At 50.1% G+C, this 27,640-nt stretch overlaps 1 protein-coding gene across 1 annotated transcript; it reads left to right on the top strand.

Annotated features, from left to right (window-relative positions):
- The first annotated feature begins 208 nt into the window (after positions 1-208).
- Positions 209-27,603, top strand: LOC309808025 (BCL-6 corepressor-like). The gene is made up of 13 exons (XM_082628039.1): positions 209-860; positions 6,102-6,307; positions 7,336-7,464; positions 9,004-9,393; positions 10,056-10,109; positions 10,581-10,767; positions 16,144-16,389; positions 18,008-18,318; positions 23,205-23,371; positions 24,523-24,668; positions 25,104-25,181; positions 25,347-25,503; positions 26,930-27,603. Exons 3-13 carry the CDS (start codon positions 7,462-7,464, stop codon positions 27,219-27,221), a joined length of 2,031 nt encoding a protein of 676 aa, XP_082484165.1. The 5' UTR covers positions 209-860; positions 6,102-6,307; positions 7,336-7,461; the 3' UTR covers positions 27,222-27,603.
- The last annotated feature ends 37 nt before the right edge of the window (positions 27,604-27,640 follow it).

The following is a 27,640-nucleotide window of genomic DNA, read 5'->3' as shown; positions in this document are numbered from 1 at the left end:
TACATTTCCACTCTCTTTGATTTTAGATGTAAGCTATATTTTAGTAATATTGCTTAGTTTTAAGTGCAGATGTCTGTTAAAATGCCATTGTGATAACTAATATCGTATAAAGTATGAAACTGTCCTGAGAGATTAGCCTGTTAGAACCTGTTAAGGAGGCTTACCAGAGGGCTCTTGGTGAATCCTAAGAGGGAATGTCGTGTTTGCTTAACATAAAATAGAGTGCAAAATCATCAAAGGTCTTATTTCATTACCACAGACTCAGAAATAAAGTACACTTTTTTGTTGTAAGTTTTCCTGTTGCTCCTTTAAAGGTGCCAAATGTCTGACACATAGGTTAGATCGCCTTATAACCTAAAGCTCCATGTGTTTAGTTTGCTGTCTTCCCATGTGGAACATGAGCAGTTCAAAGAAGAGGAAGCGCTTCTAGAATCATAGCTAGATTAGCTGTTTTAAACAAATTTGGTGCTAGGTTTGGTTGAATAGATAGGACTGCGTATTTGCAGAAAAGCTAGTTTTTATCTAGAAAAGTCTGAACTTGGTTCCACTGTGGACCTGATGATAGTCGTGGGGTAGCAACAAGAACAGTATAATTTTTGTTTTTAAAATCCCCATTTTCCTTTTAGTCAGAGAGTTTATAGATACTTCAAGTTCTGAAAGTGAAGCATAGAGTGAACCAGAACAAGTTTCTGGTTACAACAGACTACTTGCCACATTAAAGGATGTCTCCAAGGAAGATGAGGAGGAGGAAGAGGAAGAAGACAGTGTTCTAGATGAGACAGAAATGAATCTTGAAGATGGCGATAGTGACGTCATTGTGGAGGAAGAGATGGCAGTAGAGTCCACTGACATGCAGAAGAGTGAGTGTCTTTGATGTGGGTTTATCATCTTTGCAGGGACCACAGACAGATTGCCCCAGGGGCAGGGTGCCTTGTACCACAGAGCTGGGTGAAAGCACATGGATTCAAAGCAGAGATTCTTAACATTGTTGGGCTCTGTGATATCTTCCAGAATCTGATGAAAACACAGGACCCTGTGGCCATAAAAATGCAGAAATGACATTTTTGCTTATGATTTCCAGGATTTCATCAATCCTACTTCAAATTCCCCTGATTGGGAGGAAAGGGAACATAATTCTGTTTTTGTAATGGTCTCAATTTATGAAAGAGATGATTGTTCCTGCCTTAGAGGAACCAAGTTGAATGGAAGATAGACATAAAATATACAAAACTTTTCAAGCATCAAATCTGAATGGAACCGATAAATATAAGGTGTTAAAGAGATGCACAGTGGTCACATGCTGCCAGGGTGAATGAGGGGAGGCTTCAGAGAAGAGCTGGGACTGAAAGCTTAAAGGGACTCTGTCTCGCTCAGACATCTAGGTGACTACTGTTTTTTAAATTATTATTAATTAATTTATTTTGGGCTGCATTGTGTCTTTGTTGCAGTGCGCCGGCTTCTCACTGTGGTGGCTTCTCTTGTTGTGGAGCATGGGCTCTAGGCACGTGGGCTTCGGTAGTTGTGGCACACGGGCTCAGTAGTTGTGGCTCACGGGCTCTAGAGCACAGGCTCTGTAGTTGTGGCGCACGGGCTTAGTTGCTCGGCGGCATGTGGGATCTCCCCAGACTAGGGCTTGAAACCACGTCCCCTGCATTAGCAGGCGAATTCTTAACCACTGTGCCACCAGGGAAGTCCCCATAGGTGACTTTTTTTTTTTTTTTAATGGTTTGCTGTTTTTTTGTTTAATTAATTTATTTTTTGTTTTATTTTATTTTTGGCTGTGTTGGGTCTTCATTGCTGCACGTGGCCTTTCTCTAGTTGCAGGGAGCGGGGGCTACTCTTTGTTGCGGTGCGCGGGCTTCTCATGGCGGTGGCTTCTCTTGTTGCAGAGCATGGGCTCTAGGCACGCAGGCTCAGTAGTTGTGGCACTCGGGCTTAGTTGCTCCGCAGCATGTGGGATCTTCCCGGACCAGGGCTCGAACCCGTGTCCCCTGCATTGGCAGGCGGATTCTTAACCACTGCGCCACCAGGGAAGCCCACCCATAGGTGACTTTTTAATTTAACATTAAAATCAACTTTATTGAAGTATGAATTACATTCAACAAGGTGTACCCGTTCTAAGCATGTAATTTGATAAGTCTTGACAAATGTGTATATCTATATTGTCATCGCCAAAGTCAAGATACAGAACACTTCCAATACCTGCAAAAAGTTCCTTCTTGTCCTTTTACAGTCAGTTTCCCAGGCCTGGCATCAGGCAACCACTGACATGCTTTCTTTCACTATGTATTAGTGTTTCCTATTCTAGAAATTCATATGAATGGAAGCATACAACAAGTACCCTTTTGCACGTGGCTTCTTTGGCTCCTCATGTTGTTGTGACTCATCCGTGTAGCTCATATTAGTAATTCATTTCTTTTTATTACTGGAATAGTAGTCCATTGTCTGAATATATCTGGGTAACTTTTTATATTCTATTATCTTAATGCCTACTTGCCTTACTGTATTTTTTTCTATACTTTAAGGTGTCACACACCATTCTTAGTATTTTCATTCATCACTTGTACTTGGATACAAAAATCATTGCCTCAGACTTAGGGATTGTTTTAATTTTGTTGGTTTTCCAGTTTTCTTTCATGTTTTAGGTTTTTAAAAATGAAAAGTTTGGCTTTTTAAATTATAAAAGTAATATACATTTACTGTAAAAATTTAAGAGGGTAATATAGTTAACGTATATCTCCTCCACCCTGGGATGAACACCTTTAACATTTTATAGAACCTTCCAGACTACTTTTTTATGGATATATGAGTGAATATATATTTGTGTGTATGTGCATAATGGCCTCATACATTTCTGTAAGTTACTTTTTTCTTTAATAATATAACGTGTGTAACTGTGGGTTACTGCAGCTAGAACCCTGGTGTCCAAGCTCCCAGGCCAAATCTCCTTCTACTACATTACACTACCATGGGGAGGTTTAAAAAAGAAAGGGAAAGTATGAAGGGTGATTTTTCCATAAATTAAATCAACTTTAAAAGGCGCATTTGGAGAGTCAGAGAGCACTGATATTGTTAGAAAGAAGAAAGGTTGAAAAGCTGGTTAAATCTCATTCAAAAGAAATCCATATGTACCACATTGTAAAAAAGAGAAGGAAGACAGCATTCATGATTACTGGGCTGGCAGGGTAGGGGACAGTTGCATGCTGGGGGTGGCTCTCGTACTGGCTCTTCCACTCTTCACACTTGTGCTCGGCCAGGGCCAGGGACCGCTGAGGGAGATCAGAGGAGAGGGTGGTGCCTTGGGGGTTCCAGGGGGTTGTGCAGCTGGCTCCCTTGCCACCCAGACTGCCCCAGGGTTCCCAGCCCCAAGGATTATGGAGCATCCCCACACCTGTTTGCTCTGCAGTTGCTGTCCTGCACGCATTTTCTCCTCCAGCACTTTCTGCAGTGTCTCCTTGGCCTTCTGCTCATAGCTGTTTTTCTGGTCTTCCATCTGTAATAGCAACTTATTCATTCCCCAAGAAGTGTATTTCTGTAAATTTGAGGCAATTCAACAAATACACATTGACCTACTGTGTGCTAAAGCCTGAGCAGGGATACAGAAATGAAAAGAAATTGGTCCTTGCCCACAGGGCAGAGATGTCCGTAATCTGGTGGACCTTCTTCCAGGCTGGAGGCAGGCAGGGAGAGTCCCTCAGGTGATGTGAGAGGTGAGTGGGGATAAAAAACTGCCCTGGGCATGCTGGGCATTCTCCCCTAGGCCTTCCACAGGCATTTGAAATCCGACATTTCCAAAGGGAAATCATCTTTCTAAACCTGCTCCTATCTCAGTGGCCAGCATCACCACCCACCCAGTCTCCCAAACCCTAAACCAGGGAATCATCCTTGATTTCTCTCTCACCTTCTTCAAGGAATCAGTTCCTCATCAAGCTTTGTCAAGTCAGCGTCTTTAACGGCTCGTTCGTTACCTGTATCCTCTATCCCTACTGCCACCTCCTTAGTTCAGACCCTAGTGACACTATTATATGGATTATATAGAGACTATGTGTTATCTTCATGCCTTGCCTCCCTTCAAACCCTTTTCAGTCCTGCAGCTAGAGGGTTCTTTCTAAAACTTACATCTGATCCCATCACAACCTGCTTACATCTCTCAGTGGTTCTCAGTGTTCTAAGAATCAGATCCAAACTCCTTGGCATGGTTCCTACTTACAAGCCCAGACTTCGATCTCATGCTGCCTCCACGCAAGCTGAACTGCTTGTAGGTCCCCTAAGCACTGTGCTTTTCAGCCTCTGCCTTTGCCCATAAAGCTTCTTCTGCTTAGAGTATCGTGACCCACGCTTCTCACCTGGTTAACTTCTACCCATGTTCAAGATTCAGCCCTAGAATCATAAATTCTGATTAACTTGGCCAACCATACCTACCCCCCGACTCTTTATGGATTAGGCAGTTTTACTGGTGTTCACATAGTATCTGTATTTCTGATCTGTGGACTCATCTGTCTCCTTTAAGGGATTGTAAACTCCTTTGGGGCAGGGAGCATTTTTTAAAAAATAAAATTATTTTTGTAGGCTTGGGGATCTGAACAATAGTAAAGTCAAGTTTTAAAAATGAATACATTTGTATTTTTAGAATTTCTCCTGGCTTCAAGGTCCAAAAGAAAAAGACACAAGAGCAGCTTTGCAAATTCACTGGGGGTCTTGCCTTTCCAGTGCTTTTCATTCTTACGCCCTGTGATTTTTGGGAAAGCAGGAGCCTTTTACTGTCGATTCTGGGTTACCCAACTGGGTAAGAGATAGTCTAGATAATGCAGATTTAGAGTTCAATATCAAATCATTTCCATTTAGCTTTGGAGTCATCTGAAAATTTGGATTTAAATGTTGAGTGGGTCTTATGTTCTTGGAATTGTCATTAGAAACCAGATACAGGAGTTACTGGTTGAGATCATACATGGTTATGTCCAGGTTATTGGACTTAACCATGCTGGTCACTGACCAGCTTTATCCCCCTTTGAAAACGAGTAGACTGGCATTCTGGATTATATGTCAGTCTCTTATGAGCTTGGTTGGCATTACTGAAAAAATAAAAGTTGTGGATCCGCAAACCCATAGACTCTATAGGCTATGTTCCCCTGCAGAATTCTAACTACACGGCCACCTTATCTTCCTAACATCAAGTGGGAGCAGTCTGGCCGGTCCATCTCGTTCTCTTGATCTTGAGTCCTCTGCAAAAGACATCCCCCTTTTCTGCACCAGCACGTACGTCACAGCCCTGAAGAAAGTGTAGACATCTGAGATACGTTAACAGTGGGGGAGGGCTGATATCCCGTGAACAGACACATAAATGCCTGTTAGACCTGGAAATTGAAAACCAGAGAGGCGGGGCCCCACTGGTTTTGGCCCAGGCCACCAGCCCCTGGTGTTCCCAGCAAAATGTTCCCAATGTGGGAGTTTGAGGAAGCAGGGAAAGGCAGGTGGTGTGAGTTTATTAGGACTTGAGGCCCTCAGCCTCGCACTGAGGCCAGCTGAACCCCCAGAGCGTGCTTCCTGCCCTCCTATGGGCTGCTACTCCTAAAGGTACTTGGTTTCAACAGTTATTTGTGCATCAGATTAAAGACTGAAGGGAGAGGGAACAGCAAGCCTAAATTCTTCATATCATACGCCACCTCCCTTTCTCTTCTTATTATATAAGCAATTCATGTGAAAAAAAAATAAGGCAAGCAAAACAAAACAAAATTACCTGAAGTCTTGCTATCCAAAAGTTACCATTAGTATTTTGGTGTATACTTGTTCCAGATTTTTCTTTATTTTCAACCCTTCATTAAGGCCATTGTAGTGTTGACAGATGCTGCTGGCACAAGCACTTGAGATGAGGCTCCTCTTTTTAAAATACTGTATTTGCATTTGGCTTAATTTGTCTCAGGCCCTGCCTTGCCTGGTCCCCAGCGTGGTGTTTTCTGCTGCAGTCTCTGTAAATTGGAGTTGGGGTGATGGGGCGGTCAGGCAGGGCTGTGTGTATCTGTGTCTGTATGAGGGAGGGCGGGCACACTTTCCAGTGTTTCTGGGCAACAAGCAGGCATGCACTGCACTTTCCTATCCCTCAGGCCTGGGCTGTGGAGACAGGGGAAGTACCAGGAAGGGGTGGACGACCCCGACCCAGCTAAATGGAAGGCCCAGCTCCGCTGTGCGCTCAACAAGAGCAGGGAATTCAACCTGATGTACGACGGCACCAAGGAGGTGCCCATGAACCCAGTGAAGATATATCAAGTGTGTGACATCCCCCAGCCCCAGGGCTCTATCATTAACCCAGGTGAGGCCCCAGCTGCTGGGGAGAAGGTGGACAGTGTGCCAGGTTCCGGGCTGGACCCTTAAAGCGATAGTCGACTTGAAAGTCGCCTCGCTTACAATGTTGAAGACTGGTAAATAAAGCAAGAAATGCTGTCCCTAGAAAGAACCCAGAGAACAAAAGATATAAACTCAGCACAGTCTTCCTGCCCACCCAGTGGAACAGTAAAGCATTAGAAAGAAGAGGGGGTATTGAGTTCTATAAAAAATAACTTCTCTTGGGACTCAACACTGAGAAGAGAGGCCAGGTAGTTTAGAAGAAGGAGGGCTTAAAACTTAGAAGGTCTGAGTTATAAACCTCGGTCTTTCCATTTCACTACTTGTGGGACATTGAATCAAGTCATTCAACGTTTTGAGCCTCAGCTTCTTCCACTATAAAATCTGGGTTCTCATCTTTCCTGCATATTTCAAAGGCTGTTCTAAGAATCAATTGCCATGACATTATGAAGGCTGTTAAGTTCTCTTTATAAATGATGGGTAAGTGATCATTTAATTTGTATGGTATTTTTCCTAGGAGAATACCACCTGATCCCTATATTTACTCAATGTTTAGCAAGTTCCGACTAAGAGCCAGATAATTTAGACTTGACCTCCAGTGCATCTAGTGAGGCTCTGCCATGAGGGAAGGGTCTGTCTTCACAGTAAGCTTATAAAGGAGAGAAGCTGTGCTCCTTGGGTCCTTAGAAGGGATGCGAATGTGTAGAAAGGGGTTTAGAGTAGGAATTAAAAGATTTCTAGGAGAAGGGAGCAGGGTCTGCAGCTCCTGGATAGGGGAGGGGATGAGAGCTTGCACTGGGGCTCCGTAGGAGAAGCTGGGAGTGGGGTGAACACCCTTGGTTCCCACTCTTTGGCATTGAGGGTGCACACTGAACCCAAGGAACCTCTGTGCTGGCAGTGCCTAGCTTGAACAGTGGGTCAGCTACAGGGATGACAGTGCAACGTGAGCGCCTCACTTTTGACCTTTGTGTGTGTGTGTGTGTGTTTCTCGGGTAGGATCCACTGGATCTGCTCCTTGGGATGAGAAAGATAATGATGTGGATGAAGAAGATGAGGAAGATGAGCTGGACCAGTCACAGCACCACGTTCCCATCCAGGACGCCTTCCCCTTCCTGAACATCAATGGTGAGTGGGGTGGGGGGTGGGACCGAGGCATGGAGAGGATGTAAGGGGCTTTGATTTTGCAAGCGTTGACACCATATCCACCATTGCACTGGGAGCAGCGACCAGGCCCTGGGGCCAGGCTGCCAGTCTGTTAGCAAGTCGGAGTCATAGGCAAAGGAACTCCGTAGGCATAGTTATCCCAGTGGGGTGGCTTCTAGGCAGAGAGAGCATCTTCTGAATCTTATGTGATAATTCAGAGAAATTAAAAAATTAAATTCATTCTCAATCCCGCATACAAATACACAAGCTGTTACAAATTTTGCTGATTTCCTTCAGGCCAAGTGCAGGGATCCTTTTCGTGAATTGTAGGCAAACTCTTCTGCTACTTCCCTCGGTACAAATTTTCTGTCACTGCCTTAACAGCCTCTGCTAAGGCTGTATCATGGGAAACTTGTGGCTCTACAGCTGTTAATACTAGGCTCTGATACAATTTCTCTACTAGAGACTTTTATCTTTTTTAAATTAATTAATTAATTAATTATTTTTTTGTGGTACGCGGGCCTCTCACTGTTGTGGCCTCTCCCATTGCGGAGCACAGGCTCCGGACGTGCAGGCTCGGTGGCCATGGCTCACGGGCCCAGCCGCTCCGCGGCATGTGGGATCTTCCCGGACCGGGGCACGAACCCGTGTCCCCTGCATCGGCAGGCGGACTCTCAACCACTGCGCCACCAGGGAAGCCCTATCTTGTTTTTAAATTGACTTTTTGAATTCAGCTTCCCAGGAAAGATGCGTTTAGAGGTTGGAGGGTCCCTGTGAGACAGAGCAGGTACTGCACCTCCCATTGCACGTTCTGAGGACGCTCAACCACAAGGTGAACTGCTCTTCCACAGCATCTTCCCTTGAACTTTTCACTGACGTGCTCGTAGTCATATGACGTGCATTCAGTTGAGTAGCTTTTCACTACTTTTCTAAGTTCCATCTGGCTGCTAGGGTCAAATGAGATACTTTTGCCACCTAGAAAATTTAGTATATCCAGATGATTCCTGTAGGGTTTTGGAGTCCCCTTCCCTAGGTGATGCCCCTTCTTTTGAGAATGAGGAAATGACTCTTATCTGTCTACTTGCCCTCCTTCACTTACCCTGTCATTTATAACCTTGCAAGCAAGTGATGAGTCAAGACAACGATCATAGAGCTCTCTCAGGTTAATACTGCCACAGCTACATTCCCACTTGGTGCAATTTTAAGATTTGGACATTTGGAAATGTCAGATCCTTTCCCAAATCTTTGGCTCACTCATTCTGTTATTCTCACCCCTTAAAAGGATACAACCCATTTCCAGGATCATGATTTCCCTTTTTTTTTTTTTTTTCATGTTTTTTTAAAGCTAATATTGTGTGTCCTTACGTTATGGGGCACCTTGGATCCTTTATGGAAACATGTGAACATATATTAAAAATAAAAAAGTAAAATGTGGCCCTACAGCCACAGCGGGATTTCATTGCCCTGAGAGAGGAGTCGGGGCGCATCAGTGACTTCCACGAAGCCTATACTTTCAAACAGGCTCCGGGCCAGCCAGTTTCCGGCTTAAGCAAGGAGAAGGTTCCAGCGGTAACCAACAAGGAGAACCTGGCGACGCCGGTCTCGACTCCATTCCTGGAGCCGACCCTGGGGAGCGACGGCTCTGCGGTCACTTTCGGGAAAACCCAAGAGGATCCCAGACCATTTTGCATGGGCAGTGCCCCACCGAGTGTGGACGTCACCCCCACCTACACCAAAGACGGAGCTGACGAGGCAGGATCAACCGATGGCAAAGTTCTGAAACCAAAGCCATCTAAGCTGGCAAAGAGAATCGCAAACTCCGCTGGTTACGTGGGTGCCCGGTTCAAGTGTGTCGCTACCGGACTGTACGCAGACTCCAGTCAGCTCGGCCGGGAGCAGCGGGCATTGCAGGTGAGCCCCCACCCACCCGAATTTCAGGAGCCTGACCAGTTGTCAGGTTTTTTTAATGTGTGAAGAGGAGGGGGCCGGGGGTATGATAGGGCAGGACACCGGGCTGATTTGGTTAATGAAGCTTAGGATAATTTAAATGTTTGAAATGTGTCCAGTAAGGGGACGTAAGTGGATACTTGAAGTTATTCTGTAGATTTTAAGTGAACTCCACTCGAATGCTGATAACGGAAGTTTTAATTATTGCGAAGGATGTCTAAAAGACTGCGTGACGTTTACCTATCAGTCGCTTTGATTTCTCTGCCGTTACTGTACGTTAACAAATATACCTAAAAGCGCTGCTCAGAATGCCTTACGTGATACTTGGTGGAGGTGTGTAGCGGCCGCATGTCTGTGAGATTCGTGCAATTTTGTTTTTCCACCAAAAAAACAAACAAACAAAAAAAAACAAAAACACAAACCTTGCTTAAAGGGATAGAGTATGTATTTAACTTGCTAGTGAATGATAGATGTTGTATAGGAATTTCCTTAAGGTATTTTACTTTTAATTAAAAGACAAATAAAGCCAAATTGTTTTGCAATGTTAAGAAAAAAATTGGTTCATGCTTATAAAAATGGATGAAGTTATCTAAATGATCCATTGAGTGCCCATTTTAATTACATAGATGGAAGGATTACAAGAGGACAGTATTTTATGTCTACCCGCTGCTTACTGTGAGGTCAGTTCTTCAAATTTTTATTACTAGAATCTTCCATAAACCTTTTGAGTTAAATTTCATTTCCAAATATACAAAGGGAAGTTTGTGGGCCATGGTCGTCTTTATTCATTGTGCATTTGTTTTCTTTTCTGTTGTGTTTTTGTTTCGCTTTCTTTGCATTGTATTTTTGTTTTGTTTTATTTACCTTCGAAAGAGAATGTCTGTCTGTATGCCACAGTGTATGTATGGCTATACATACACACCACATATATCTCTACATACATACGGCTTTACGAATAAAGAGTGTGTGACTAGTTACACATAGACACTCTTACGTTTTTATCGTTCAATTTTAAAATATCTCAGTTGTATCATAAATTGTGGTTGGTTTTGGGCAAACTTTTCTTTGCAGATACTTTCCTTTAAGGTAAGGGCAGTGAAATAGCTTTGGTGGTAAGGTGTGTCTTTTTTCCATCTCCGTTCTCTTTGTAGCGTGCAGTGATGCGCTTCTCAGAGTTGGAGATGAAAGAGCGAGAAGGTGGCCACCCGACGACCAAAGACTCCGAGGTGCGCAAATTCAGCCCCGCTGACTGGGAAAGGCTGAAAGGAAGTCAGGACAAAAAGCCAAAGTCGGTCGCCCTGGAGGAGGCCATTGCCGACCAGAACGACAGTGAGAGATGTAAGTGAACCCAGGCGGCTCGCGTGTGGTACCATGTCGGTGGGAACGGGGCGGTTCCTCTCCCAGTGCCGAGGGAGGTGAGAGGAAACAATACGCTTCCGACGGCCCAGCGTCTGGGTGCTGGCTGTTCGGAGAACGGGCTGCTCTGGCCACCCTTCCCAGCTGTGGATTGCAAGGCTGGTTGTCCTTTTGAGCGTTGCGGCATCCAGGAGTGAAGCACCTATGAAATGCTGTTTCCTGGCACGCATCTCCTTTTTCCGGAGCAATGCTAGTCCTGTAGTTAGTAATAGTCTCATACAGTAGAGCAGAGGAATGGCGGTGCAAGACCTCCAGCGTAGCAGGTATGTGTTCTGTTTTGTAGCAGGTACGGATACGGGTTTTTGGTAGCAGTGGAATGACACTTGCAGCCAGAGCCAGACCCTCCAGAGTGACAGTCTCCTATGGGAGGGAGTGGAGAGTACTCGGATTCTCCCTCCAAAGGCAGAGGTTTCGTTCAAATGAGATGAGGGCTGATGAAGGCACCAGAAAGATGAGCATAATTATTTTCTGTGGCAGGCTTGTTTGCAGTCATTAGGAGTTGACAGCACGCTCCAAGGGCGTGGGATCAACGAGGGCGTTCTTCCTACCAGACGGGGTGTATTATGTTTTGGAGGCCAAATTGGAGAGAAAGCTAGTGTTTGCCTCGAGTCACACTCTGCGGTCCCATCAGCTGCTCCGCCACTGGGGTTGACTTCGGGCTTTGCCCTCGAGACTTCCTGGGCTAATGAGATGTGTTGGCAGCAAGTGGAGGTCTTTCTCCCGCTTTCTTCAGTGTGCGTGCTTGTGGCCTGTGGCCTGCAGCCTGCTCCGGACCCCAGAAACCTCACCGGTGATGGTGAGTGAGGGCACCTAGGTGAACGTCGAGGACAGGGTGGGCGTGAAATCCTCCTGAGACGGGACAGTTGGGGGTGGTGGGCACGTTTGGGAGGCCCAGGCCCTTGGACCCAGTCGTAGGGTCGGCGTTCGCCCGCATGCTTAGGTCGTGGGTGCCTGATGCAGTTCGGGAAAATTGTGGTCAGCAACAGCGTGTGCTTCTCTGTGCTGCTTGGAGCACTGCCCTGCCCCAGCTCATCTTTGGGGTCAGACAAAGGCCTGTGGCCAGGGTTCTGGGTAAGCCACACCGGGACCGGTTTGTCCTACGTGGCTCCCGTAGAAGGGGATTTCTGGGGCTAGTCAGTGGCGGCCTTACCCGAGGGATGGGGCTCTTGATGTGCCTGGAGTAGACGATTCCGAGCTCCTCCCCCTCGGGATTGGAATGAAAAACGGAGGGTCCAGGCCACCCTGGAGTGAAGCAGCAAGAAGGCCTCCCTCCTTGCCTGTGCTCACAGCTGACACGCAGCCCTTACTCTCCTGAGTGGCCTCATAACTCAGCTCTTGGGGAAGTTTCTCAGAGAGACGTGGTAAAAGTGGGCAAGGCCAAGTTCACGGGGATGCACTTTTCTGAGGAGGGGACCTGCCTGTTCTGGGTGGACGGTGAGGGAGGCTGGAGGAAGGGAGTGGGCAGTTAACCTGCCTCGAGTCTTCTCGCCCTTTTCTCCAGCAACGTGGCCAAACCCAGGGTGGCCGCTGCCCTTCACGTCTCAGTGGCCTCACCCGCCCTTCTTCCCAGAGACGTTTGTGTGCGTCCTTCCCAGTCTTTCCTGCTGAGCTTGGAGACGAGAACTCGGTGTGGCTGATGGGGAGCAGGGCCTGAGCCCCAGATGATTCCGAAAGCCCCCTCCCCCCACCGCCTGCCTCCAATCTCAGACCGACCGACGGGTCTCTTCCTGGAGCACCCGGGACATGGCCCAGTGAGCCATGAATCGCCACCATGGGAGGGCAGGAGAAGGGTTGGGGAAGGTGAGGGGCTCCGTTTGAAAGATTGGGGCAATGGAGGTGGGTTCCCCACCCACCCTCTGTCTTGTAGAGACGTGGGGTTTGTAACTAGCTGGTCAGGAAAGGTCACCTGAAGGGGCCACTGTTCTTACCACGGCCTCCACGTCCAAGGCACAGCAGGTGTTCATTCCATTCAGCTGGATATGAATGGGCCTTCTTGTTCTTGGGCCATCATGTCTTGAGCTGATACGGGCTCAGGTCCTTCTCATGGGTGTCGGTGTGGCCGAGAGCCGAGCTGTGAGCACATGGGAGCTGGGGCGGGGATTTGGGGCGGGCAGGGGTCACAGAGAGGGTCCAGGATGCCTTCAAGATGCCTTCCCCCTTCTGAGGCAGCCCCTACCCATGGAGGGACCAGGAGCTTCCAAGGTGGTGGGTGCTGTTTGCGTGGCCCTGGTTGTCCTGGTGCGGGTGCATCTTGTTGCTAGGGGCTTGTTTAAAAAAAGGAATTAACTTGAAAACACAGTGGCCGAGATACTCATTTATTCTTTATGATCACATGGGTGGCTGAGTGAAATTTTTATTTTGGAAGTTCACCAAATGAGTTGGGAGGTTCCTCAGACTTGGAAGTTCATCACTAGGAACCCTCAGTGGCATTTGAAGATGGGGCGGGGCAAGGAGGCATTGGTCCCTTCCTTCTCAAACTTGGAGTAACCATCTCCCTTGCCAACCACTTGGCTGGGACAGGCCTAGGACCTGCTCAGTGGCAGTGCCTGGCCAGGAGCTGGAGGAAGCCTCAGTCGAGGGGCTTCATGAAACTTCTTTGCTCAGGGAACTTCTCTTCCAGCTGAGCACCTGCACGTTTGTAAACTCCTTTGGAACAGAGGCCCCTGCACTCCTTGTGTAGCGGGTGTAACTTTGAACAAGGTTAGCCCTGACTGGAGGTGCTATAGTTAAGCTACAGAGAAGGGGATTTTAATCCTGGGGAGCCTTCCAGCGACTCAGAACCCTCTCACCTTGTTTAGGCCTCACTGGGCATGGCTCAACAGTGGTGAGGGTGCTTTGCTGCCACAGTGACTTGTAAATGTTGCTGTGCTGATGCTTCTGTGAGGTGATGCTGTGGTACAACCATAATGAATTTGGGATATAGGTGCTGTGAGTCATAGGACCATGCTGCAGGGACCACGTTCACATCTTGCTTAGACTGGGTGACCAAGGGCACATGGCTTCCCACTTTTAGAAGGGCCAAAAGTAGCAATGATGGCAAAGCCTGATGGTTAGGATCCCCGTGTATCTATTTATCTCCCCATCTCCTTTGCCCTCAAGGGTCATCCTCCTGTGGGTCGTGGTTAGAACAGTCTTTGAGAAGCTCCAAGTGACACGGAGCCTCTACCCCATAGCTGGTGGCCATGGGCATCTTGGGCAGTCGGGGTGGGTGTCCTTCAGGGTTATTAGTGGCCTGGGTAAGGTCACACTAGCGTAAGGTCTTGGGGGGCCTTAGCTGAGGGGAATTGAGATCTTTGCCCTAAAAGGCTCCGGGGTTGGGGGAAGGGTGGATGGACCTAGTTTGGAAAAAGAAACTTTCAAATTGGACATGGGGGTTCTTAAGGTAGCCCTTCCATTCCTCCATGGATGCCCTCCCACGGAGCTTTTAGGGAAGGCTGATTGGACCAGATTGGACCAGAGAAGTCCAATGGTGTAACCAGCAGGGCTCACCTCTTAAAATTTCCTACATTTCAGGCCTGAGATTCAGGCTGGTCTGAAAGTCTTGGCACCTTTTGGTTAAAGGGATTTTTCCAGCCTTTCTCTGTGCTGAGCCCGGCCCGTGATTATGAAGCCCACCCCTGGAGGGAGGCTAGCAGTAACATTCCCACTTTACAAGTGAAGGGGGCCGAGTTGTAAAGCGGCGCCATTCCTGCCCGAGTGTTTAAGAGGGTCACAGAGCAGCCGGAGTGAGAGTTACAGCACGCCGTCTTCACCGGGCCTGCGGTAGCCTGGGCTGCATCACCCGTAAGCACAGGCCAGGAGTTTGGGGCAGGAGACCCTCGCGGTTGGGGTGATTCCACCATTCCGGCAAGAGTAGATGGGGATCTGCCCCACCTTGGGATACCCTTGGAGAAAAGCTAAGTGTGTTCCACCATTGAGAGCACAGGTCAGGCTAGCCCAGGCCAGGGTGAGGTTCATCCCCACAACTGGCTGCCATTAAATGCTGGGAATGCCCCCAAGAGAGGCTGATCAGGGGACCAGCCGGCTGGGCAGAAGTGGGAGTGATACTTGAAGTGGTCTAGGGAGAGGAGGAATGCGAGCAGCATGTGAGGGGTGTGTCCATGATTTCATCTAGAAAAACGGGCTGTGGGAGCTTAGCTCAGGTGTTAACGAAATACCAAACTCATACACCCACCCCCACCCCCGGCCGGTGATGGACACAGGGTCATCTTCGGGGAACTCTTTAACAGCACAGTGATCATTATGGAATTCTTTGTGTGTTAGAAACAATGTGACTAGCAAAGCAGTTGAACTGTTGCTTTGGCTAGAGCAAAAGTGAGGAGTGATGTTAGGCTGGGGTGATTGGAGGAAAAGCCCCAAGTGGATGCTAGATTGAGCAGAGGGGGCAGGAGCAACACAGGCGGAGCTGGGGTGTGAGCAGTTCAGCCCTGCCCGCCGCAGCCCCCCACCCCACCCCCATGAAGGGGGTTGGAGTCTTGTCTTTGAAATGTCCTTAGATGCTTGTTGCCTGGGAAGGAAGGCGTGGAGACGTGCCAGGTGGGTGACTGGTGTCACTGAGGGCCTTCTTCCTAGACAGGAAATAGGAGCAGCACCTCGATGGCAGTGAAATGCTTTTCCCCCCACGGGTGTGGAAAGAGGACAGACGGACTTGTAGCAATCTGGTTGAGTTCTTTGAAATTGCCGTTGACCCTTGTGTGTGCACCAGGAAGCCTTTCCTTTCCCTTTGCCAGGCTCCTCTTGCCTTGGTCTCCCCAGCTTCCCAGCCTCCCACCATTCTTTCCCTACCCTTTTTCTTCACCCTCGCCCCTGCTGACCCAAGTGAACATGGGTGCTATGTCTGTGTAGATGGCAGTTGGGGGCTATTTGGTCTCTTGATGACATCAGCCTTTTTTGTTGACTAGCAGCTGTTTCCATAGTCATTTGTAGCTCTGCCCTGATTGGTTGGCTCTTACTGTGAGGTCACTCACCCCCCCTTTAACAGTAAGCCACCTTGGAGAGTTAAGCAGTTAGGGAGTGATCTCACATGCCTATAGAGGGATGGTGTAGATGCCTCACCTCGACCCTTGAAGGATGGATTGTGACTGGGCTACGCGTCTCATTTTCTGCTTTCTTTGCTGGTTGTGTTCAGCTGTCCTTCCTTTGGGACGTCTTTCTGAGGGTTTTGTGCTTCCGGCGTGTGAGGCCCCTGGTCTCCAAAGGGGGGCGGTCTGTTGGTAGCAGATTGCCTTGGGCATGGGGGTCCTGCCTGCTCCTGGTGACCTTTGTTCCCTCCTTTCCAGGTTGTCTCCCCTCCCCTAGGGGAGTGTTATGATGGAAGCAAACCTGACCCCTTCGAAGCCCCAGAAGACAGTGATCTTCCTGAGGACATGGACACGGAGCCCCCCAGAGAGTCCCCCGCCGACCAGGCGGCCCCGGACGCGTCACGCAGCCCCACCCTCCGGCTGAACAGAAAGCGCAAGGTGTCTGGCAATAGGAACCACACTGAGACCACTGGGCTCCCGGAGGACTCTCTGCTGAAAGCCAAGCGGAGACGGGTCTCCAGAGGTGAGCTTGGTTTGGCTTCGGGCCCGCAGGGCACCCTACGGAAGTCCTGGAGCGGAGCAGTGGAAAGTTCCAGTCCCACCCTGGATCCCTGGGGGGAGCCACTCACACCTCCCCACCCCCCACCCCCATCCCACCCCCCACCCCCCCAAAGCCAGGTGCCAGGGCTGGAGCCCAAAGGTGGCCAAAGGCAAATAGGCCCCCTCCCGAGACTTGGTGACAAGTTCCAGCCAACACAGTGACCACACCCCTCCCCTCCCCCACTCCTGTTAGTGATGTGTACGACAGTTTGTTCCCCGCCCCGGGGGGCTTCTTCATTAATTTGTAGTTATTTCTCCATTAGCTGACTGGCCTGAGAGGGAAATGACAAACAGTTCCTCTAACCATTTAGAAGAGCCACATTATAGTGAGCTGACCAACCTGAGGTGTGCATTGAATTAACAGGGCTCCATCCCAGAAAGCAGCGCCGCTTGCTGCACCTTAGAGAACGGCGGGAGCAGCAGGTGTCGGCAGCAGAGAGCAAACCTGGCCGGCAGGGCAGGACGGAAGTGACTCAGGCGGTCCAGCCTGCGGTCACCCCCCAGGGCAATAGTATCTCCGAAGAGAAACCTGGCAGGAAAAGGGCAGAGGCCAAAAGCAACAGAAGCTGGTTGGAGGAGTCCCTTAAATGCAGTGACAATGAACAAGGTACGCACGGGGCGGGGGGCGCTCCTGGAGGGTGGATCACCCGCCCTCTGTGGGAAACGGCCCTGGAGGGGACCTGAGCGCCATCCAAGTTGACAAGAGTAGCGTGTGGCGAGCGGGGAGTTTTCTTCATGAGGTCCTTTCAGCCTGCACACTTCCTTATGGAATGGACAGTGAGGCGGGAGCTCGACTTCCTGGGCTGCTCCTCATCACCCAGCCCGCAGCTGGGCAGGAAGGGAAGTCTTGGGTGACCCCGGGCGCTTGTCAGTGCCCTCATTCCAGCCTCAGGCTGTCCCCAGTCGCCCTGTCCCGAGCACCCAGGCCCCCCACGGGTGGGGACAGGAGCGCACGAAGGGCTGGCTTCTGCCCTGTCTTGCGGCCCTTTGAAGCGACTTGCCATTTGGCGTTTCGTGGGTTAGCCTATTTGCCGGTTGAATGTGGGATAATTAAAATATTAGTGCTTTGAAAACATAATTGGTATATCTTTAAAAACTGAATCTGCTCCAACGATCAGTGCTAACAGTGGGCTTTTCTTTCCTCACCGGCTACAACTGTGTAACGCCCGCTGCTTCTCCCCCTGACAGATGTGCTGTGCATGGACGGAGAAATGGATCGGCAGCCTTCGCCCCTGCCGCAGAAATACACCGACAACAGCGAGAAACCATCCGCGAAGCGACCGTGCAAAACCAAGCATTTGATCCCTCAGGAGCCCAGGCGGGGCTTGTCGCTGCCAGGGGACTCCTACGTGGACAATGTGGATGGCAAGGTACCTCTTGCCCCTGGCTCTCCCCCGCCCCCCGGGCCTGTGCAGGCACATCCCGCCTGTCTACTTCTCTGCTTCTGGGGACAAAGCTTTCCTTTTCCTGAACCCCTCCCCCAAAAATGTCCCTGCCCCTTCCTAGGGGACCTGTCTCCTGGGTGGCGGTGAAGTTTCCAGCGAGTAAAAATGCAGCCCATTCCTCGCGCCCCACCTCCCTCAGACAGAGAGGAGGAAAAGTGCTTTCCTCCACTCAGGAGCGGCCTGAGCCCAGTTCCGACTATGATCTTTCGCCGGCCAAGCAGGACCAGAAGCCCTTGGACCGTTTGCAGCAATTGTTACCATCTTCCCAGGTCTCGCAGCTGACATGCTCAAGCTCCCCTCCAGAGACCACCCAGTCCCGCCCGATGCCACTGGAAGCGCGGAGACTTATTGTCAATAAGAACGCGGGCGAGACCCTCCTACAGCAGGCCTCCCGGCTTGGCTACGAGGTGAGCATCCTTGTGGGTGCCCCGGATTAGGATCCGCCGGCTGCTGCTCCTTGGGTGGGGGACACACTGGCTGGGGATGGGGGGCGGGTCTCAGAGCCCAGCCCCCTCCACGTGGCAGACTGGGCTGGGTGTTCCAGCAGGGTGTTTGCGTTGGCCCCGCTCACACTGCGGGCTCTTTGGTGGCTTGTTCAGTCGTGGTGTGAAAAGAAAGGCAGGCCTCTCTGATGTTCCATTCCCGTTCAGGCAGGTAGGCTGCTTCGGCCAGTCCAGCTCACTTATCTCTGATACAAAATCTGACCTAACCCAGGGCTTGGGGACCAGGGGAATTTTAATGAGCCTTTTGGATTCTGAATAGCAAGAAGGAGAGTAGTTATTAGCTCTACTAAGTTGTGCTGTTTGGGGCAGAGTGATGCCCCTGTGGGGTAGCGGGTGGGAAGTGTCTGTGCAGAGTAGGGGTGGGAGTAGGGCAGACCTGAGCAGTCTCTTTCTGAGAGGGCACGGGAGCCGAGGGCTGATGGGCGGGGAGCAGGGGTTGAGCCTTGCACAAAACTCCCTGTCCACACTGCTGTATCCCAACCCAGCACGGCTGATGACAGTGATGGCCTCTGTTGCTAGAGCAACACAGAAAGAGAGCTGATACCTGCCTAAGCCCGTGTGATCTGTAGTAACTCCTTTCACCCTGTTAACATCTTCACTTGGGAGTAACGAGTACTAGCCCACTCTCGGATGAGGAAACTGAGCCTCAGAGGGGTTAGCTGATCCCCGTACAGGTAGCAATCCAGCAGTGCTCCACAGCCCACCACGCTCCTCAGCAAGACTGGCTCACACTGGAATTGCCCTTTTTACAGTTCAAAACCTCTGTGAGACAGATGCCTCTCCATGCCCTGTGCAGTTCCCCCACCATACTTGTCAGTAGCAATTGTGATGTGATAGCCCACAGGGCAAAGGCATTTTTCTGTGCTGGCATCAGCCCTCTGGGAGTTGAATGGTGACAGTAAAACGCGGTTCAGCAGGCTGAGCGTGGAGGTGTGGCTGAGCACTGGGGTGGCAGGACCCAGGCTGGCCCGGAGCCCTGGCGCCCACACCCTCAGCCAGCTCTGTGCCCCTGTCCCCCGTCTCCCGTCGTGTCCCCCCTCCCCGGTCCATAGTGCCGTGAGCCCTTGGAAGTGTGCCTGCCTTGGCCCTAAGGCCTGACTGTGGGTGGGAAGTTGGAAGCACTAGGGCTATGCTTAGTTTGGGGGTGTTTTGTTGTTGTTGTGGGTTGAATGTGCTCTTGTGTATATCTACACGTCTCTTGGAGACCTCTCCATTAGCTAGAGAGCACTTTGTGGTAGTTAGCGCAGTTACTTGCAGGTGAAGTCCAAGGAGCACCCAGTTGGTTTCCCAAGAGCTGAGAGCGGGCGCCTAGGAGGACAGAGCAGATGTTGCACATAGTGTTGAGCTAGACCCCCTGTGGTTGAGAAAATAGTCTCCTTGCTTCCGGCAAACGCTGGAGGTGGGGGGGAGACCCCTAACCCCAACTTTTGGGTTAGGGTTGAGAAAGTAGACTCCCGCTTCCAGCAAATGCTGGAGATGGGGGTGGCGGGGTGCTGCTGCACCCGCCGTGGAGGGCGGGGCTCCGAGCCCCACCTGTGAACTTGGCATCATTTCCAGCAGCCTCCCTTTGGGACCAGAGACGTCAAAAGACCCTCGTTGGTCCTCTAAGACAGTTTCCATTTTGGTTTGGTGGCTCTGAGGCCTGGGCCAAGGGGCACTTGATCCATACTTTTTTAGGCTACCTGGCCTTTGACTGCACAGGAAGCCTTGGGAATGTTTACGGTCGGATTTGTTTTTTTCTTCAAATGTAAATTTCAATATGTAGATTCCACAGATCACCAGTGTTGATGCTGAACATTGTGACAAGTAGATGAACGCTTTCAACTTTGAATCCAACTTTCTGGGATTTCTCTGGGCAGAATTTTAAATGTTGGGATGATGGCCCAGTTGGGAGATGTGGCAGCTTCAACCTTTTAAAATTGAAGGACAGTTTACTTAAGCAGATAAGGGTGTGGTTTGGGAGGGTTTTCCTGAAGTTTTGTCTTCAGCATTCTTGGTTATTTTCTTCTGCTTAGCCAAAGATACCATGTGCAGTATAAAGGCTGTCTGAGCTTTATGTCATGATAATCTGGTCCTGGAAGTTTAGAAACACACTCTGGCTTCAGATCTGCATTAAATAGATCACTTGTGTGGCCAAAGACCTCAAACCATTCCCTCCTGGGAAAAAGGCTTCTATTTCTTAGGCTAAAACGCCCGTGTGCAACCACATGCTTGTGCCTTTAGCGGTGATGATTAAATTTTCTATGAATTGAATAAGTCATGTTTTTTAAAAAAGTTAATGAGGCATTTAATTAACTAACAACGTCGGGCTTATGGCCTTTATGGTTACATTTTGCAGGTAATGGCATTCGGCTTATAGCCGCTGAACAGAGAGCTGTCCGACAAAAGCAGTTTGACTTTGCTTGGGAATGGCTGGGCTGCCCTTCGGACACTCCCGTTTATTTCTAGCGGAGAAAATAAACCAAGGAATGTGTTGCGTGGACAGACTCGCCCCGCCTCTTCACCTTTCAGTTAGAGAAAGTGTCGGTGGCGACGGTTGCCATCCATTTAGAGGCCATCACCCTCCTAGCTAGGAGAGTGTAGTTAGCCCACTTGACCCCCAACAGAGAAGGCCTGTGGGATGCTCGTCACAGCTGGATTGCATCCCTCTAACTGGGGCCCTCTTGGGCCTTTTGAATCTTCCCAGCTGACCAGGTACCAAAGACCTGAGTTATAGGTCTAGTACTTCATGTTAATTGAACTTGGGGTTTAATATCTCTGGGCCTCAGTTTCCAAGTGTTGAATGAAGATAGTACTACCTTCCTTTCCTGCTATCTCCTGGGTTCCTGTGGGTGACAGAAGACGTCCTCATCTGGGGGAATGGGAACCACTGTGTAAATAGTGGGATCAACGTGGTTGAGTTAGGACAGCCCGTGGCAAAAAGTCTGACCTGGCCGTGGGGCTACTGCTGCCTTTGCTGCCATCTTCCAGGAGAAGAGAGTTGACTTACCCACCAGCTTGGACGGCCTTTCATTTCTAGGTACCCTTGAATCTGCCCTAGTAGTGATGAAGGTTTCCAGGCGAAGGCCATGATTGTCACAGCAAATAAACCCTGGGTTGAGTAAATTGATGTGTGCACAGCAGTTGGTGGCGTTCAGACCTGATCCCAGAGCCACGTGACAGGGCCTCTCCCTGGCTGGGGCACACAACTCATTAGCTTGCAGCCGTCCACTCAAGTCTGGCTAGTGAGGGCCTGCTAAAAGCGCAGCAGCTTCATGCGGTATCCTGGATACCAGGGCTCGGGGCAGGTGGCCTGGGAGCCCAGAAGATTGTGGGCTTTCTGGCAGGTTGGGATGTAAACGGAGAAACGCATTCGTGGGCGTGCCTTTTGTCTTCCTCCTCTTGTTTTGGAAGGGAGCTGCTGCAGTGACCTGAAGTAACAGGGCACCGATGGCCAGGTTTACCAGCATGCCCCATTGGGTTCACGTGGTAAGCAAATGGAACATTCTAGTTCGCTCCCAAGTGAGTGGTCACCTTTGATTGGCGTGTCCTCCAAAGGGCATAAAAGGTTTTACAGAACCCATCTCGCACTTATGGGCGGCTAGAATGACGCCCTTTTTGGGTTTAACAGATGAGTTACCTGAGAGATGTCACAAGGAGGCCTGTTCTGACCCCATCGCATCCCCCCTTACCCTGCAGACCATGTGTTGGGCCACATGCACGTTCTGCCTACTCCCAGCTCTCAGAACCTGCCGGCTCTCTGCTGGGCACGACTTACCCAGTATAAACAGTATAACGTGTTTTCTGGTGGCAAATGCTTTCGATGTGTCTGAAAACTTTCTTAAGGTAATAAAACATTGAATAAGTTCCTGCTCTGCTTACTGGGAGTGGTTCATATTAATATTTTAACAAGCCAAAGAAAGAAGGTTAATAACAGTGATTCTAGTGCACAGTGTTGACACAGAACATCTCCGGGGTGGGGGGTGGGGTGGTGACCGTTTTATTTGAATCTTGAAATGTGGAGGTTGCAGCCTGTGGTGTATCAGGTTCCTGTCATTAACTTGGGGCAGAATCAGTCTAAAACTTTCATATTTACTCGAGAGGGTGGAGTGAGGCAAAATAGAGGGTGGGGTTATTGGAGGCATTTTGTGTCATTCCTCGAGGATGGAGGGAGAGAGCTTCTCTTTAACTCTACTTAACGTACAGACAAGAGCATCTGAGGCCCAGGTTCTGATTTGGGGTCTTAACAAGGGGCGCGAGGATGTAGCTGACCTGGGTGTCCCTGCTTCTCTAAGCTGGGGAATGTTCTCCGGCTGATTTAAGCTCTCTTTAAGTGTTGGTCATCCATACTTTTATCTAAACTTGTGTTATCGTCCACTGCCACTGACCGAACAGACCCATCAAGTGAGAATGGTCTGTGCTTGGCAATGTGTCATCTAAGATGTTAGCAGCCGTGACACCTCTGTACTGGTCACGTCGGCCCCTGGGCTGAGGGCTTTCATTGCTATCCGAATGCGTCCTCTCAGCAGCCCTGTGGAAGCTTGGAGAAGTTCAAGGGTAACTTGCCCATGGCCAGGCCACTGGTGCAGCAGAGCCTTAGACAACACTGTCTGCATCTCCAAGCCCTTCTCACGCACTCTCGCCCCCCACCAGGATGCCTGCCGCCTGCCCGCGCCATGGTGGGCTTTTGGCCCCGAGGATGTATGCCTTTGAAAGTGGGCACCGCCAAGCTATGGGGAGGTCACGCTTACAAGGTTCACTGTATCATGGTCTGATGGTATCTCCTCTCCTCTCCTCTCCTCTCCCCGTAGGAAGTGGTCTTGTACTGCCTGGAGAACAAGATTTGTGATGTGAACCACCGCGACAACGCGGGTTACTGTGCCCTGCACGAGGCTTGTGCAAGAGGTTGGCTCAACATCGTACGACACCTCCTTGAATATGGCGCCGATGTCAACTGCAGTGCCCAGGATGGAACCGGGTCAGTGGCGGTGTTGCTCTTGGCCTGGCCCTGCTGGGGCATAGGCAGTGGTTCTCAGGGTGTGCGGGGAACCCCAGAAGGAAAGATGGAGAGTGAGTGCCATGTAAGCACACTGATGGCGGAGTCCTCTAGAATGGAATCGGACAGATCTTTCTGGCAAATTTACATAGAACTTTAAAACTCTGTGACGCTCTTATGGACAGAAGTCCCTGAAAATGTTGAGCCTGCATGAATAATCAGGGGTGTTCTCTTTTAAGACCCTGGACTCTTCACCAGCGTCTGTTGAATCTCAATCTTGAACATATATGTGAGTTGAAAGTTGCAGGAGTACAGACAGGTCCAGTGGCAACTGGCTTGATAGGACCTGCCGTGTCCACCCACATCCCTGGGCCTGGCCCCCACTCTCTCCTTGACCTCGGTTTATTGGCCAGAGGCCCAGGTCTGAGTCAGCCCAAGCATCTTCCTGGTTGTACCTGGGATGCCACCACGAGGCAGGGCACTGGGGCTTTCCTGACGGTCATAAAATGAGCAAAACCGTAAGGTATTTGGTGGTTCATGGTTTCCAAATAGCATCCTTTCTGGATGGGACTGTGGACAGTGTTCCTGACCCCAGCGGACACGAGCAGGAGGACTCTGTATCCTCCTGAGAACTCGCCCTGCCTGTCGACTGCTTCTGGGCGAGAGGGTTGATCACTCATCTCCAAGTTGGTTTCAGGAGAGGTTCCACTTTGCCCCTAGTTTCTTTTACAAACTGCACTTTTTGGGTTTTGTTTGTAATGGTGTAACAATGGCTTGTCGTATCTGCTTCCGTGGTGCTGGGGTTCTTCCCCCGCAGCCCGCCGTATGTTACCTTCTTACAGTCTGTCACTATTTAAGTTCATTGGAAACGTTTTCATCGTGGCCTGAGTTCCTCCTTGGGCCATGCATTAAGAGAGATTTGCATTGAAGAATTAGGCCTGAGATGGTCCCTTCACCTGTCCCGTAAAGGGTTATGTGTTGAAATAACAGAGTAATTTGTCGCAGCGACCGTACACTCACCTCCTCGGTGAAATAGCGCGCCTACGAGGCTTGGCCACACACGCTCGATTTTGCCCCGTGTCCTTAGAAGCAAGCGTTGCGTGCACAGGTGTAATCCCCCACACCTCTCCTAGGCCTCTCCACGATGCTGTCAAGAATGATCATCTCGAAATTGTCCGCTTGCTCCTCTCCTACGGTGCTGATCCTACCCTGGCTACGTACTCAGGTAGAACCATCAAGAAAGTGAACCACAGCGAACTTCTGGAGAAGTTCTTAACAGGTACGGCAGAGGTCAAGACACGGTCTTGTTCAAGCATCTAGACGGTGACTTCACAGCCTTTCACCTGGGTTCCCCCTACCCCCACCCCCCGTTTACTCTAAGTGACCCTTTACTGGGAAAAGCGGCCCAACGTTAGTCTGTCAAAGAAGAGATACATACTTTGAGTTTTGCGAGGTGGGGGGCTGGAAAACTCTTAGCTAGCCAGGCTAGCTTTTGTTTGGCAGGCTGGGGCGGTGAGGCGGGCAGTCCCTCAGGAAGGCGGGTGGACGCGTGGGGAGGTTTCAGTCAGATACCTGGAGGCGTGTGCAGTGGGACTTGTCAGGAGGTGACATCAGCCCCAGCGTGAGATGTTCCCGAACTCCAGCAGCATTTGCCTCTTACCAGCAGGCGTTATCTTGTTTCTCTTTCTCTCTCTCTCTCCCCCTCTCTCTCCAGACTGTTTAAATAACCTGCAGGCTCCTGACGATGGTAGCCCCGGTTGCTCTTCGGAGTTCTCTGGCAGCTCTGTGTGTGGTGAGCAGCCTTGTTCGTTTCAGTTGGGCTTGTGGGGGTGGGGGTGGGGGTGGTGCTGTGAGCAGGACTTGCTTGGGAAAGAATTTTTCCAGGGTCCTTTTTGGCGAACAGCTGGAATCTTGCTCCAGCTTACTGACCTCTCTCTTGTTTGCCCCCCCCGTTTAGAACCAGATGATGAAAGTGGTTACGATGTTTTAGCAAATCCCCCACGACCGGAGGACCAGGATGACAGCAACGAGGCCTATGATGACCTATTGGAATCTGAATTTTCCCAAGACCCCCTTTTGCCGTGTTATAACGTCCAGGTGTCCGTCGCTCAGGGGTGAGCGTGGCCAGCGTGTGGTCGAGAGCCAGCCCAGCTGCTCTGTGGGGTGGCAGGAGTTAGAAATCCCCTTCGGCAGATGAGGGTGGCTGGGTTGGGGGGTGAGTGAATTCCTCACCAAGTGTCCACCGACCTCACATAATGCAGTGGAACTTTTCCAGAAAAGTTTGGGGGGTGGGAGGGCTCCCCAGCCAACTGCCCTCATTGGAACACACCCCTAGAGCCCAAAGGACACGGGAGTCAGCGACTGCAATTGCAGTTTCAGTCAGTAAACTCTTGGGGAAGGGATCCTCCCCAAACGGCTACCATAGGGGCCTTCCAAGGCACGTGAGGTCCACGGGACGATACTGATGTGTACCCTCTTCTCGTATAAGATTAGAGAAAGCCGTATGTGGCACCTGGGCTCTTATGTGTCTTCAGATTTGCTTAGATCGAGTCTTGTCCCCACGGTCGGGCCACTGTGCCCCATGACCAACCCTTCGGAGTGAACACATCAGGAGACCTTGCTCTGCTGTGTGTTGACCCCGGTGCTTAAGGAGTAGCATCCTCCTTGGACTCTGAGGCTGGGAACGTGTCTGCCTTTGTGGTGACATTCTATTCGGGATAGAGATGATAAAGCGTGACAGGGTATCAGGAAGGATTGTACCACCTCCCTTCTCGAAAAATCCTCACTCCCGGCAGCATTGAGGGGCGGGTTGGAGGTGTGGGAAAGGAAAGGAAAGCCAGGTGACCTCGAGTGTTTCTCATGCTCTCTCCGTGAGGGCCGGAGGAGAGGAGAGGTCAAAGAGGTGTTTGCCATCTCCCTTGGGTTGGCATACAGACTGGTTTTCCCTAGTGACTAGAACGGGGTGCACTTACTTGGAGAGGGGTGACCTGAGTTGTGACCAGAGCCAAGGCAGCACTGGGGTGGCCTGCAACAAGGCTCATTCAGGGGCGCTGCTCCTGCTTTTGTCTAAGTTGGCTGATCCGCCCTAGGTGGCCTCTTAACACATGCACATGAGTCCAGAGTTCCCCCGCTAGAAGTAGATCTTCCGGGCTTCCCTGGTGGCACAGTGGTTAAGAATCCGCCTGCCAGTGCAGGGGACACAGGTTCGAGCCCTGGTCTTGGAAGATCCCACATGCCACGGAGCAACTAAGCCCATGCGCCACAGCTACTGAGCCTGCGCTCTAGAGCCCGCGAGCCACAACTAGAGAAAGCCCGTGCGCAGCAACAGGCCCAATGCAGCCAAAAATAAATAAATAAATAAAATTAAAAAAGAAAAAGAAGAAGAAGTAGACCTTCTAAGGACAGTGAGAAGTGGGGTGGGGGAGGGGTAATCAAAGTGGAAGTAGCAGGCCCTTTCCCCGCCAGGAGACGGGTAGTTCGTAGTTGGGAGCGCCTCTAATTTTGCCGGAAACTCAAACCACTGTCCTTTCTCTTGTGTAGGCCTCGTAACTGGCTGTTGCTCTCAGACCTGCTCAAGAAACTGCAAATGTCCTCCTGCATATTCCGCTGCAATTTCCCAAATGTGAAAATCGTCACCATCGCGGAGGCCGAGTTCTGCCGGCAAGTGTCAGCAAGTCTCTTATTCTCTTGCCCCAAAGACCTGGAGTCCTGTAATCCAGAAAGTAAGGAGCTCTTAGATCTGGTGGAGTTCACGAACGAGCTTCAGACTCTGCTGGGCTCATCCGTGGAGTGGATCCTCCCCAGAGACCTGGACTCAGACGACGACTGGTGAGCTCGCCGGGGCCCGCCGTGTACAGTGTGTCATGGTGTTAATCCTTGTGCATATGTGTCCTAATACGACTATTTCTGTAAAGAAAGGACACTATGAGACACGACTCCAGTTGGAAGGACTTCAAAACATGTTTTTTTCTTTTTAAAATTTTAAGTCAGTTTTTATGAAGTTGTTAATAAAGTTTCTTTACTTTTCAATGTACACATGCTTCGGAATATGTTTGTTTTTACTCGGAACAATTGTTTCTTTTCTTTTTTAAGGAGAAAAAAAAAAGGCAAAGGAGCTCCACACTTTGACTTAATTTCATACAAAGCTCCGACGACAGAGGCCATAACTGTTGAGAGTTGCTTTTGGGGCAAATTAAACCAGTAAAATTTTAAACTCTTCCTGCATATTAAAGGGATTGAATAAATTGGCCA

Source organism: Mesoplodon mirus, assembly GCF_964341445.2.
Source record: "Mesoplodon mirus genome assembly, chromosome: 7".
In the NCBI taxonomy this organism is placed as follows: Eukaryota; Metazoa; Chordata; class Mammalia; order Artiodactyla; family Ziphiidae; genus Mesoplodon; species Mesoplodon mirus.
The sequence above is the reverse complement of the archived record's forward strand: the minus strand, read 5'-3'. Positions and strand labels throughout refer to the sequence as shown.